The sequence below is a fragment of the Gossypium arboreum genome, chromosome 8, assembly GCF_025698485.1.
Source record: "Gossypium arboreum isolate Shixiya-1 chromosome 8, ASM2569848v2, whole genome shotgun sequence".
NCBI classification, from domain to species: Eukaryota; Viridiplantae; Streptophyta; class Magnoliopsida; order Malvales; family Malvaceae; genus Gossypium; species Gossypium arboreum.
Window position 1 is genome coordinate 350,254 of NC_069077.1, and position 13,427 is coordinate 363,680.

General features: G+C 35.0%; 3 protein-coding genes across 3 annotated transcripts; 1 reads left to right on the forward strand and 2 right to left on the reverse strand.

Annotated features, from left to right (window-relative positions):
• Window positions 1-533: 533 nt before the first annotated feature.
• On the reverse strand, window positions 534-6,011 carry LOC108469132 (uncharacterized). Its single transcript, XM_017770020.2, has 12 exons — window positions 5,769-6,011; window positions 5,568-5,695; window positions 5,389-5,451; window positions 4,927-5,045; window positions 4,467-4,582; window positions 3,553-4,360; window positions 2,733-3,464; window positions 2,368-2,589; window positions 2,185-2,280; window positions 1,908-2,102; window positions 1,666-1,779; window positions 534-984 (listed from the first exon to the last, which is right to left on the reverse strand). The coding sequence occupies exons 1-12, from the start codon at window positions 5,861-5,863 to the stop codon at window positions 724-726; spliced, it is 2,949 nt and encodes a 982-aa protein (XP_017625509.1). The 5' UTR covers window positions 5,864-6,011; the 3' UTR covers window positions 534-723.
• A 1,354-nt stretch (window positions 6,012-7,365) lies between these two features.
• Window positions 7,366-10,313, forward strand: LOC108467404 (probable beta-1,4-xylosyltransferase IRX9H). Its single transcript, XM_017768004.2, has 3 exons — window positions 7,366-8,906; window positions 9,265-9,514; window positions 9,609-10,313. Exons 1-3 carry the CDS (start codon window positions 7,999-8,001, stop codon window positions 9,774-9,776), a joined length of 1,326 nt encoding a protein of 441 aa, XP_017623493.1. The 5' UTR covers window positions 7,366-7,998; the 3' UTR covers window positions 9,777-10,313.
• Window positions 10,149-12,982, reverse strand: LOC108467403 (protein NRT1/ PTR FAMILY 1.2-like). Its single transcript, XM_017768003.2, has 4 exons — window positions 12,775-12,982; window positions 12,464-12,681; window positions 11,150-11,679; window positions 10,149-11,071 (listed from the first exon to the last, which is right to left on the reverse strand). The coding sequence occupies exons 1-4, from the start codon at window positions 12,869-12,871 to the stop codon at window positions 10,183-10,185; spliced, it is 1,734 nt and encodes a 577-aa protein (XP_017623492.1). The 5' UTR covers window positions 12,872-12,982; the 3' UTR covers window positions 10,149-10,182.
• Between the last annotated feature and the right edge of the window lie 445 nt (window positions 12,983-13,427).

The following is a 13,427-nucleotide window of genomic DNA, read 5'->3' on the forward strand; positions in this document are numbered from 1 at the left end:
CAATTGACTTATGGAATTAGAGGGTTGTCTTGAGTTATATTTGAAGTGCAAGCAATCTTGTTTTAAACCAAAACTTATGGATTTCTAATCACAAATTGGTTGGCTGCAAATAAGGATGTAAATGTGGCATTGATACTTATCACAAATTATTCAAGTTTGATTAAAAAATTCGAACTTGATTCGGTAATTATCAATTTAAAGCTATAAGTCGAATTTGAGCTTAATAATACTCGGTTCGAACGGCTCGTAAATTTTATTGAAGTTTTTATTTTTAATATATATTTTAAATATTGTATATTATTACATTATGTTATTGCTTTTAATATATATTATAAAGTTGAGCTCAAGTTCAGATTTGTTAGTATCCAGGTTTGACTCAGCTCAATTGCACTCTAGACATAAAAATTTCAAAAAGTATCAATGAACAATACCTATTTCTACTCATAACCCTTTTTAAGTTAAAAGGAAAAACTATGCCTTTTCGATTGTTGTAATAACAACAATACTGGTTGAGCTTAACAACAAACGGAAAATCAAAACCACAAAATAATGATCATAATATTATTATCATCGTTATTTAAATTCCTAATTTCGGATTTACAAAAATTTCAGAATAAAAAAATAGCATTCAAATCATAAATCTAAGTCGTCCGCAAATCTAAAAAAGAAAAAGGAAAAGGAAAATTCAGTAGGAAACTGTAATGTGCGGGGACTTGCTTCTTATTATCTCCATCTATCTTGTAGTTCTTTCCTCTGAGATAAAATCCAAGTAACAAAGATTGCGGCTACAAGCACCACGATTGTAATGAGAAGCAAGGCATAACTAAAATCTTCAGTGAGTGAATCATAGGTCCTTGAAGGTGCGTAATGTGTGAAAAACAGGTCCAATCCATGTGCAAACACTAGTGTTGTTGATTCTAGCTTCGCCGCCACTGTTATTATACTTTGAAGACCTTCCACTCTAAGGCTATGAGTAATATAAGACTGGAGAAAGAAAATAAGTAATCAAAACACCCCCATCACTTCAGAAAGTGCTCATGGTCGGCCAGTTCAGCATATGCATATGCCTTGGCATTTCATGCATTTTATTGTACTGTGCTTAAAATGTTTTATATTTTTATACATTTTGATGTTATTTATAGTTTGTATTATATAAATTTTTAAACATTTATGTATTTATGTTGTATTTATTACTTCTCGTATCATATCATGTTTTAGATATTTTTATATATAGTATTCTTGTCATTATTAGGTTAATTGAATAGTAAAGAAACATCTCAATAAACCATATATATATATAAATTTATATTCATACTAATATATAGATCTATATATTTAAATGGCATGCAACCACAGGTAAAAGATTTTATTATGTTACTGTAAATAAAAACTTGGCACCGTTAACAAAAGCTAAGAACTGAGTTTGAGTCTCATCATATGTAATTGTGTATATGTAGGTCTTCAATTTTAAATTTTAGTTCCACTCATTTCTGATTTTTTATCTGTATGTATTATAATAATTTAATATTACTTTATAGTTACACATATATTTATACCTACATCTTATTTATTGTTATAAAAGGTTGTTTAGAAAAAAAATATCTTCATATATAAAAGAAACAAAGAATAAGCTGGCCAGGGTGAGAACAAATACGGGTAACTAACCTGAGGAATGATTGGCAATGAATCTGTTAGTGGTATAATGCCTTCTTCTCTCTCTGCTTGTTTGGGGTTAACTGATCGACGTGGATCCAGGAAACGCTTGTCCAGTGCCAAAACCTATAATACATACGCTTAATACATTGCTACCATTTGTAGAAAACAGCAAATCTCTTAAATCTTTAAGAAGAAAACATGAAATAACTATAGTGTAGAAATGAAGAAGGCAACTCCATGATTGAACGAACCTGATCACCAATCGTACCAATGAGAAGCTGTTTTGAAGTTATACCCTTTACTGTTAATGTCACTGCTATAGCTTTCAATGAATGGGTGAAAAAGTAGGACTGTGATTTCGTTATGACCTCTGCTCGAGAATATGAAGAAACCGGTGAAGTAAGGTTGTGATTTCCAACAACAAGCTTCCAAACATCTTTGTTGTCCTGTGGATAGTGTTTGGAAATGATAAATTTAAGTAAAGTTACTTGCAAATTCAACATAAACTAGTCGACTTCATATGCTTACAGCTCGAGACTGGTCGTAAATTTCGATGACCGACATCTCATATCTATGTGCTCTAAGGTTGAAATAGTGGTAGACTACCCAGTTCTCACTTAAAACCTACAATAAACAGAACGAACATCATCAACTACATACCTTTTGATAGCTAATAATGACATCAATATGAGAAAGCCAATGAGAACTTACAGCTTGTACAGGGCCCTGTGAACCATGATGAGTCATACGGTGCAATACACGACCCGTTACAGTGTCGATAAGATATACAACCAACCATGATTCTTCTGGTGTAACAGATCCGATTTCACCACTGGCTTTGGGTGCAACAGTTGCCACGAAAAGTAGATTACTTGATATATATTTATACATGACATCCTGGTCTGCTATAAGCTTTGCTTGAGTATGTACCGCCTGTAAAACTCGAATCATAAAGCATTAACCACATGACACCGTTGGGAAGTAACCATATTTACCTATCTTCCATAACCCCATTAACCACATCACTAAGCAAAAATCTTGGAGAAAAGCCATGGGGGAGGAGGAAAACACTTTACCTCGTTCAACTTTCTAGTGGCAGTTGTAATGATCTTTTCTGATTCAGAGGGCAACACAATTGACCACAACTCCCTAGAGTCAAAGCAGAACTCATCAGCCACATTGCTACTGCACTTGGTCTTCAAAGCATACCCCTTGATGATACCATTATCATCGTCGACAGAGTACCAGTATACATTTGAAAACTCACTTTGGAAACTATCAATAGCCTCAGGAGTTTTGGGGTATAAATGTGCATGCTTATCGGCATCGATTAGGAGATGGAGTCGCTGCTCTGTTGAATCTGTATATGGCAGCGGAATAACTTGCGCAACGGAATGAACAAGACTTAAAGAACTAAACTCCTTTCCTGTATAAGAATCAACAAGAGAAAGTACACCTAGTGCATCTGAACTTGGACCACACCTTCCAACTACAAGCACAGATGGATTTTCATCCAAAGCATGATGGTGGGGAACCTGCCACTGATACAAGTTAAGTACTATTGGCTGTCGACATGATTCCGACTTGTGTAGAGACTGTAGCAAGTGAGACCAGACAATGCGTCCATCTCCAGTATGCAAGCCAAAAAGCTTCCCTGCCCTTGTTAGTGCTATCAGCAGCTTCCGGAAGCCATTGTGGTCTCGGGTCATTTTGCTCTTCTCAGAACTTTTTAACCTCATATGTTGTATGGCAGCTATATCTTCAGGGGTTGCAAGCATTAGTGTTCCCTTCAGTTTCAGCACATGTCCCTTAAGAAAAAAAGAGCACCTTGTCAAAACCACATTGTTGAAATCATAACATTCTTGAAATCAACTTAAAAGATTTTATGTTCCATACCTTAAGCCATTCAAAGAGGTTGAGCTCCACTTTTGCGACAGATACACCAGCCTTTTCCACAGGGAGTTCTGAAGTAGTTACATCAATTATTGATGCCAAACCATCTTCCCTGCTCCAGACAATTGCACCTTGTTGTAATAACAACAATGAATGATCTTCCATCACAATCAAAGCCCGAAATCCATGAGACCTATCAGTTCGGATATAATTATTTATAAAAACCTTGTGGACGAACCCACGTTGCTGGTCCATTTTAATGCTTTCTTTAAGCAAATTACTATCCCAATCATGTGCTGGCTTGACTGTGAGATGAATACTGCTGCCTGCATGTTGAACCAATGCAAATGCTTGTTGGCCCTCAGAGATTGAGAGAGCATCACTAACGACTGTTTCATGATTTGTTTTTTCCACCACTTCTAACTTGCCTTCACCTATCACTCTAATAAATATAGTAGCTGCATCAGTTTTAATTGCAAATATTCCTGTGACTGATGGATGTATTATGACTGCCAGTCCCGGAGAATCCTCTAAAAGATTTGAAACAGGTGTCTGTTGAGAACTAATTTTTCCATTGTGAAAACTTATTGTTAGCAAAATTGACCCTGTGGAATCTAGAGCCACAACTGTCTCACTAGAAACTAGTGAAACTTCTCCCGTAAACCGGCCAGAGAAGGCTGTGCTTTCATGTTTCAGCAACTCTCCATTCTTGGCATTGATTTTATACATCTCAAACTGGGATGATGCAGCAAATCCTAAAACGTATATGAAACCACTGCCAGGAGGCTGAATTACCTGCTGAACCTCAAGGCTGCAAGTAACATGGCAACATAGTACATCAATGATGCGTTATTTTCAAAGGGGAGTGAGTGGAGGAGGAAAGCTGTTGAAATATTAAACTTCTTATTTGGACTAACCTTTCTTCTTCAAAATCCTTCTTCCAAAGAACCTCACCATCGATGCAAGAAACAGCATTAAGGCGACCATTGCTGAAAACGATGAGTACATTGTCCTTTTCAATAATCAAATTTCTCTGCACAATGTTGATATGGTAAATCAAATAGGCTGGTCAAAAGGCAGGATCTGAAGTTTTCGAGAAGATAAAAGTTCGAACAATACTTAATGTTCAACAAAGCACACTTCTTTACATAAACTAGCCTATTTCTTTTGTACGTGCTACCAGACAACTATATATCTTTTAGAACGAAAATCTAATGAAACAATTATAATTGTGCTACAGAATAACAAATATAGCATTGAAAGGTCCAAATTTCAGTAACCATGATCCACAGAAAACAGATCGACAGTGTCAAAAAGATAGAAGCAAAAACAATGTTAATTGGAAAGATTCTGGAAAATGAAAATTCTAATGCTAACCGTTAACAACAGTGGTTTTGAGTGCTTTGGACCATGAAGTGAAGATTCCCACACCATCTGCCCATCAGGAAGATTCCATGCTCTTAAAATACTTCCTCCTGATGAAAGGGTAATGACATCTGCAAGAATTAAATTTATTCAAAACTTAATCAGTTAATAGAAGCAAGAAGTTCACAACTTTCCTTACTGATAGCAGAAGGAGAAACAGACATTTAATCAAACAAAATATATCCAATAAATATTGAACAAACAAAAGTTGGAAAATAAATCAAGCAATGCAAGTAACCTCTCTACGTTACTCAGATTTTAAAGATTTTTTCAAGATTTTCATGTATCATGTCTCCGTAGATTAATACTTTAAGAGAAAAAAATGAATACTCGAAACAATACAACGAAGAATTGAAAACTAAGGCCATATAAGAAATATCTTTCAAACTAAAAATGGATAACGAGCATACTTACATTTTCCCAGAGCAATGTCAATACCATCGACAACGTCATTAGGTCCAAGCACATGTCTCCAAACTAAATAAAACAACCAACCAGAGTAAATGAAACAAAAATTGAAGATGAAAATAAATAAATAAATCAACATAAAAATACGATAAACTTCAATTGTGATCGAATAAGATCGGACTTACAAATCTCGCCTCTGCGAAGATCGAGTGTAGCTATAATGTTTTGTTCGGTGGATGCTACGACTCGTTTTCGACCAGTTTTATGAGTGTGAAACACTGCTTGCTTCACTTTCCCGATGTACTGCTGATGCCTGAAGACTAAACAATTTATTAATAAGAATTAATGTTAAATTTGAATTGGAAACGAGATAGTTAAAAGATTACCAATCCATGAGGCCTACTTGATCTTCGTAAAGAGAAAGGATCGGTTGTAGAGAAGAGAAAAAGAAGAAAACGAAAATAAAAGACATAATCGCCATTGGCTAATGGCTAATGGCTAATGGCTAAGGCGAGGATTGAAGAATGAATTGTAAAAGATCTGAGAGAGATGTGGAGATGACGACTATCGGCACAAACACTGCTTCAGCTTTGCTTCCATTAATGCCGGTTTCTACTACCTATTAGCTAGTTTAATTTGTTTTGCATTTTTACTAAATACGTGCTTAATTTTTTGTATAACTCTGCATTTCATCCTTATACTTTACTAAAACTGATATGTTAGTCATTCTACTTTAATTTGTCACAATTTAATCCTTATACAAGAAGTTTGTCGAGTAACATTAGTTTAGCCCTTATACTTTCTGAAAACCAAGAAATTACTGTGTGTTCAGCATTGCTATTGGAGTGCAAAAAACAAAAAAATTCATCCAAAAGCATTTCTAAATACCTGACTTTTGAGGTTGATTAAATACAAAAACCGAGATTTAGATACTTGTGACTTTTGTGTTTTGAAGTATAAATTATTAAAATACTCTTATTTGTATTAACTATTTAAAATTTTGAGTTAATTTATATTTTATGTATCATTATATTAAAAGGTAAACTATTGAACTAGTTAATTTTGTTTATCTTAGGTTACATTTTAATCACATATGTTTAAAATATTATGTTTTAGTCACTTACGTAATTGTGTTGTAACATTTTAGTCACTAAGCTATTAATTGTCATTAATGGTGTAATGGTAAGCTAACTTGGTATGTCAAATTATCGTTTTAAATAAAAATTTTAAATTATATTATACAATTGATCCCCATATTTTTTGTTTTGGGCCATTTAATTTTTTCCTTTTTAAACAAACTAAAATAAAAATAAAAATTTATGATAACAATTAGACTATCTATTGCTATATTTAATCTTTTCATTTCGACTCTTTATTATTATTATTTTTGATAAAACATTTCGACTCTTTATTGAATCAATGACAATAGGGGCTCGGACATAAAAAAATTATATAAATAAAAATACTACGTGCTTCCTCGCTTCTCAATAGTTCAATAGCCAAGATCTTCACAAACTCCTTATATCGCTATCCTCAAAACTCGTATCAACGTGTGCTAGTTTGAACAAATTTATTTTATCTTTCAATTTTATAAAAAAATATCTTAACCTTCTATTTAGTTTTTAGTTTTTAATTTTAAAATTTATATTTTTATTAAAATACTTTAAAATAACAAAAATTAACATTTTATTAATTTTACTAATATAATATACACGTGAATTGTCATGTAAATAATATTATATATTTAACTAATTTTTGAAATATTAAAAAGTATTTCACCTTTAAACATATATTTTACAAAAATAAAATAAAATTAAACGTACTGGGAATGTCCCAAAACTACTAAAAATTGAAGTAGATTTTATTGGAGAAATCAATTATCAAAAATTCCATTTGGGTTAGAGCTGGTGGGTCCATTGAAGCATTTTCCAGCTATCACGTGCATTTTACACCGCAATCATATACGTACTACCGTCCGTCGGTCACGTAAAAGGTGTCCATTAAAAAATTAAAAACATAAATTTATCGTGTCATGTCTGAAAATCTTTGTGATTGAAGAAACCAAAGACTGTGTGTTCTCTGAACTACAGTTAATTCTCTCTCCTTTCTCAACTCTCAAGAGCCAAAGGCCATTACGGAGATCACCCAACAATCAACATCTTCTCTTTGGTTTAACCCAAAGAAAGATCCAAAAATGCTTATGCTTTTATTTTGTTCGTAAAAGAAAAGAAGCTCGGAGATGATGCTGGTTCTCTCATCTTTGTGACTTTTTTGAAAGAAAATCGAAGGCCCATTCTCCATTGGAAGGTAAATTGGTTACCCTTTCCATTAGATTCTCTTTTGGAACCTCATTTTTTGTATTCAACTCTGGTGGTGCCTTTGGAATTACTGATAGTTAATTCAGCAACACTGTATTAGATGAAAGGGAAAGTTGTAATTATTTTTTTTTAGATTGAACTCGGCTCGTTGAATGTATCTGGTACTCTTGATTGTTGCAGAAAGGAGCAGTTAGTGCATACTCATGTTTAGAATGAGCTCTGTAATAAATTTGGTTGCTGTCTTATGGTGATTCTTTGTTGATTAAGGAGTTTCATCATATTAGTGTTGAATTTGTTGATGGCATCAATTAGAAGAACACTGTCTCCGGTGCCTCGACCGGGGACTCCGGTTACAGGGGAGGCTGAACGTTCAGTTCCTTCTCCTCTGTCGAAGTCGACAATGCCGCAGACTGGTGGCTTGTTATCTTCTCTTATAGGTTTATCAGATTCTCAAGCATTGGTGTTCGGTGTTTTTTCGCCGAGAACTACTAGGCCTGTTGATAGGCCGAATCTGAAACACAAAGGACAAGTATGGAGGAGGGCTCTTTTTCATTTCTTCATTTGTTTCCTACTCGGTTTTGTTATCGGATTGACATCATTCGTTTCCGTAGGCTTTTCTTATATGAACCTCATTTCAGAGCAACAAGCATTTGCTTTCGAGGTAGAACCGACTTTTGCAAGTTTCCATATGCATGATGGTTCAGAAAGGAATGTGACATCAATGGCGGATGACACTGAGGTTGAAAACAATGTCACATTGAATCCACATGCATTGGTGCAAAGACAGGGAATGATTGAAGGGAATTTAGATAATGCCCTGACTAATCAATCACTTCCTCAAGATATAAATCTGGGATCCCGGAAGCTTTTGATTGTTATAACTCCAACACATGCTCGACCGCATCAAGCCTATTATCTAAACCGCTTGGCATACACATTAAAGCTAGTTCAACCTCCATTATTGTGGATAGTTGTGGAGATGACCTCACAGTCCGAGGAAACAGCCAATATCCTAAGAAAGAGTGGCATTATGTATAGGCATCTTGTTTGCAAAAAGAATCTGACCGATATAAAAGACAGAAATGTTCATCAAAGAAATGTGGCATTATCTCACATTGAAACTCATCGACTTGATGGAATTGTCTACTTTGCCGATGAGTATAATGTCTATTCAATCGATCTCTTCCAGCAAATGAGGCATATTAGGTAAATACTTATATCTCTTGCTTGATATTGTAATGCAAATCTGGTGACGTCATTTTAGATCATGGCTTGTTTTGGATCATGGCTTGTTTTGTTCTTCCTTTTCAAGCGTTCGGTGAAAGTGTGAGAATCATTACTTGTCTCTTGATTATGCCATGTGATCATGTCTCGACTCGAGATAGGCTTCCTTAAGACGATCTCATATACATACATGTTAGCAAAAAAGTTGACTGCTAAATGCCTCCACTTTGGCTTTTGTCTGCACTTTGCTTATTTATTTTTGGTTTCATTGCTGTGATCTCCTTCTCCCTTTTACTTGTGCCTATTACAGCAGTTTATTTTTCTATGGCCTTTGTTATAGGCAGTTCGGGACATGGACCGTGGCCAAACAAACACAGGACAACGATAGAGTTACACTGGAAGGCCCTGTTTGTAATGGAACTAAAGTCATTGGATGGCACCTAAATGAACTAAGCAAGAGATACAGAAGATTCCATGCTGAAATGCCGGGGTTTGCCTTCAATAGTACCATACTCTGGGATCCAAGACGATGGCATCGACCCACTCTTGAACAGATTAGACAACTCGAGACAGTCAAAGATGGCTTCCAAGTTAGTCAATTAACCCCTTGGAAGAGTCTCTTGCAACATAACTTCTGTTGAAATGCTTGATACTAACGTTTAACTCATTGATTTGAATTTGCAGGCAAGCTCAATTATTGAACAAGTCGTGGAAGATGAAAGCCAGATGGAAGGCTTACCGCAGAACTGCTCGAGAATCATGGTTTGGGAGGTTAATATCGAATCTAATTCCTTCTATCCCCAAAAATGGTTGATGAAGAATAACTTAGATGTTATTGCTCCGCTTGCATGAAATTCCGGGTTTGAAAGGACTTGATTTTGGACGTCAGGGTGAGTGTCGGTCCTTTCCCAAGTAATCAAAATATTTGTTCAAAACGTTTTACGTTTGAAAAATTAAAAATCAACACAGAATCTTTGTACAGCATATTTTTTTTTCCCATTTCTGCATTGCCTGCTGATTTTGGTTGGTCCTGGTTAGGAAAGGATGATCATATTGTTACCTGGCATCTATCTTATTCATTTGTGCTATATTGTTCCGGCTTTTCATTTTTCTCGAATTACTGTATTTGACATCCGTGTACGACAAGAGGCTCATATTTTTTCTTAAAGCTTTTATTTCTATGTACTCGGTCAATACAGAAAGGTTTTCGTTCGACATCACACATACCTAACTGAAGTGCTCGTATATTCCGAGAAACTTAACAATCATCTATACTCTCATGATCTCCTAATCCTGAGTTCTCGGCCTCGTTTTCGTTATCTCCATGACAAGGACCGTGAGCTTTGCAGCAAACCAGAAAGTACACAAAATTAAGCATGCTCAAGCCAGCAAGAAGGCAATAATAGTAATCATAATGCCCTTTATTCATATTACTCGAAACCCAGCTTTCCCCTCCTTTTTTAGTAACATTGTCAACCATGCTTGTTATTAAACTGGCCACCAGGTTCCCAGTGAAGCCTCCCAATCCACTAACATTGGCCGCAATGGTTGACATGGTTTTCGGTAAATTGGAGTAACAGAATTCAATCAGTGCAATTGCATTGAAAGCCTCAGACAAGCCAGCTAGGACATAAAATGGCAGTACCCATAGTGCAGACATATGCACAACGGCTTGCGGTTCATCAGAAAATCCTTCTTCCGTCGCGATTTTCCGCCGAGTACACTCTACAAATGCTGAGGCTACCATGGATGCACAAGAGCAAAGAAGACCAATCCCCATTCTTTGTTTTAAACTGAGACGAACCGGTTTTCCTTTAATCTTTGAAGCTAAAGGAAGAGCTATCTGGTCATAGAATGCGATCCATACAACCACAGAGATCATCATAAACAAGCTGAATGAAGCTGCTGGAATTTCAAAGTTTGAAGTTACATGTCTGTCCATGGTTCCTGCTTGAATTACCATCAATGAGCCTTGATTAACGGTTACGGACAGTATAATTCCTGCGGAGCAAAGCGGCATTACTCTGATCAATGCTTTTAGATCCTCTACTTGATCTATTGTACAAAGACTCCATGGGTTTGAAGCATTTCCCTTCGAGGTTAAGTCCTCTTGAGGATTTTTTATCATGCAAGCTTTATTCAGAAACCTGGACAGATTACAAACAAAATACAATGGACAAAGATGATCTAGTTAAAATACACAATATATATTGTGATGCTAGTACCTTAGTTTTTCACTTGGCACTTGAAGCATCGATCCCTCTCTGACATAATAAACTTCATTTGTGGCATGGGAGGGTAACTCAATGTGCCTATTTTTGAAAGAAGCCACTATAACTTGAGCCAAACCAGTGAGCAAGCTTGCCTTAGGCTTCAACTTGATGTAAAATGAAGATGCTAAGAAGAACGAAAAAGCTGAAAGGAACATCAGCATTACAGGTACCCCCAAACCCATTTTCCACCCCATGTTATCTTGAATATAAACAATCAAAGTTACAGCGATTAGAGATGAAAACATGAGTGTAACATAGCACCAATTGAAGAAACTGTGCGAGTTGTTTCTCTCATCCAACTGATCTACACCGAAGGCCATGAATGGCGATCTTATGCCACCAGCTCCGATAGAGATTAGGCCTAGTGAAAAATATAAGAGTACAAGTTGGGGTATTGCTGGGGCTTCACAGATGGTGTTGAATTGGTCGCAGTATGGCCTTGCTTGTGGAATCATAGCTGTTGACCATAATAGAATCATCCCCTAACATGAATAAAAAGATGGTTAATAGAGATTTGGCACTACATCTCCCCATAAAAAGTTGAATTTTTTTATGAGGAACTCCTGGTTAGAGAAGTTCCGATGGCCATAGGATTATATTACATATACTCGCATAATACTTGTTATGAAATATTTAATTGGATTTGGGCATAAAAACTAAAAAGTTGAATTTTTAATATCATATTTATATCATACATATATACCTAAATCTAATTAAATATTTTTGTTCAACAAATTCAAGCTGAGTTCTGATAAAATGACTACGTTATTTCAATATCCCAACATATGGACTATATATATTTTTAGGGTCTAACCAAGGAATATTAAAACGGTAAGGTTATGTGTTTGTTTTGATTATTAAATTATTCAAAAAATTATTTAAGTTATTAAATTATTCAAAAAATTTATTTAACACGTCGGGCATTGTAAGTGTTTTTCTTTAAGAAAGAATTTAATTAGTGAGCTCCTATCAACATTTTAATGATTAATAAGGTGGATCAATATTTTAAAAATTTATTCGTATTCTAATTTTTATAAATTTGTGATATTTAAAATTATTTTAATAGCTCATTTGATGCTGTGGAAAATCATGTACAGTAATAATTTTAATATATATTTTTATGATTTTAAAGTTTAGCTATAAAAACCTAAAGTTAAGAGTTTAATGCCTTGAGAGTAGTTCAAAGAAAACGGCATTGGTAAGAACAATCTACAGGGAAGCTGAAATGACAGAGAAAGTTCGAGGGTTTTAAAGAAGATTTATTACCAGAAAACCAATAATGGTTCCGATTCCGATCATAGGGTACTTTCCCATATAAGAATCCGCAATAAAAGCACCAATGATGGGTGTGAAACCGGTGGCAGCTGACCAAACGAATATCACATTGGCTGCTGTTGCGGTTTCCATGCCGAATTCTTCCGTCAAATACACTATCATATTCGTAGTTATCCCAACGATAGCCACCCTTTCAAAGGCCTCCATTGCTGTCACTCACAAAGTTGCATGAAATTAAAAATATATACATAAAATCACCATTGAGTGTAAAGTTTTTTTTTTTGGGGGGGGGGGCAACGAACCTAAGATGAAAGGTAGAGTTCTGAAACCACCCTTTGATGGAGAGGATGTAAGGAAAGGTTCACTGAGCTTGCCGTGTTCATCTGTAGGCGTTTCCATGGTGGGGATTTTTCCAGGCTATGGAATTGCTTGCTTGCTTGCTTGCTAAGCTTTGAGAGTACAGATGAAATTTTTTCTTTTTAAAGAGATAAATGTACGCTGTTGATGATATTTTTTATTTTGGGATAATATAATTTTTAACCCTGAACTTGTAATCAGATTCACTTTGCCACTTTGGAACTAATACTATTTTTGTCCACTTTGACACTAACACTTGATAATTAGGTCCATTTTGGTCTCTAAATTTAAAAAAATATAAAAGTTATACCACAACATTACTTGAAAATTTTAATAATTGGACTAGTAATTAAGCATGTTAGACCACTTTTTTCCAATTTAACCAGTTCAATTAATTTGACTGTTGAACTAACAATAATTAAAAATTCATAAAAGTTTAAAAATGTAAAAAAAATATTAAATTGGTTTTTAACTGTCAATCTTTATTCCAGTTTTTGATTTTTACCCATTGCTAGTAGTTTATGAGTCAATTGATTCAACATTTTATTCAAATCATTATATTAATCAATTCTTGATCTGTTCGATCCAATCTTATTCC

Coding starts and splice junctions, on each gene's coding strand:
- LOC108469132 (XM_017770020.2), bottom strand. CDS start 5,863: ATGGCGATTATGTCTTTTATTTTCGTTTTCTTCTTTTTCTCTTCTCTA. Junction 1,780..1,907: donor TTGGTACGATTGGTGATCAG/GTTCGTTCAATC, acceptor TATGTATTATAG/GTTTTGGCACTGGACAAGCG. Junction 985..1,665: donor CATTGCCAATCATTCCTCAG/GTTAGTTACCCG, acceptor TTCTTTCTCCAG/TCTTATATTACTCATAGCCT.
- LOC108467404 (XM_017768004.2), top strand. CDS start 7,999: ATGGCATCAATTAGAAGAACACTGTCTCCGGTGCCTCGACCGGGGACT. Junction 8,907..9,264: donor CAGCAAATGAGGCATATTAG/GTAAATACTTAT, acceptor CCTTTGTTATAG/GCAGTTCGGGACATGGACCG. Junction 9,515..9,608: donor CAGTCAAAGATGGCTTCCAA/GTTAGTCAATTA, acceptor TTGAATTTGCAG/GCAAGCTCAATTATTGAACA.
- LOC108467403 (XM_017768003.2), bottom strand. CDS start 12,871: ATGGAAACGCCTACAGATGAACACGGCAAGCTCAGTGAACCTTTCCTT. Junction 11,680..12,463: donor GAACCATTATTGGTTTTCTG/GTAATAAATCTT, acceptor TATTCATGTTAG/GGGATGATTCTATTATGGTC. Junction 11,072..11,149: donor GTGCCAAGTGAAAAACTAAG/GTACTAGCATCA, acceptor TAATCTGTCCAG/GTTTCTGAATAAAGCTTGCA.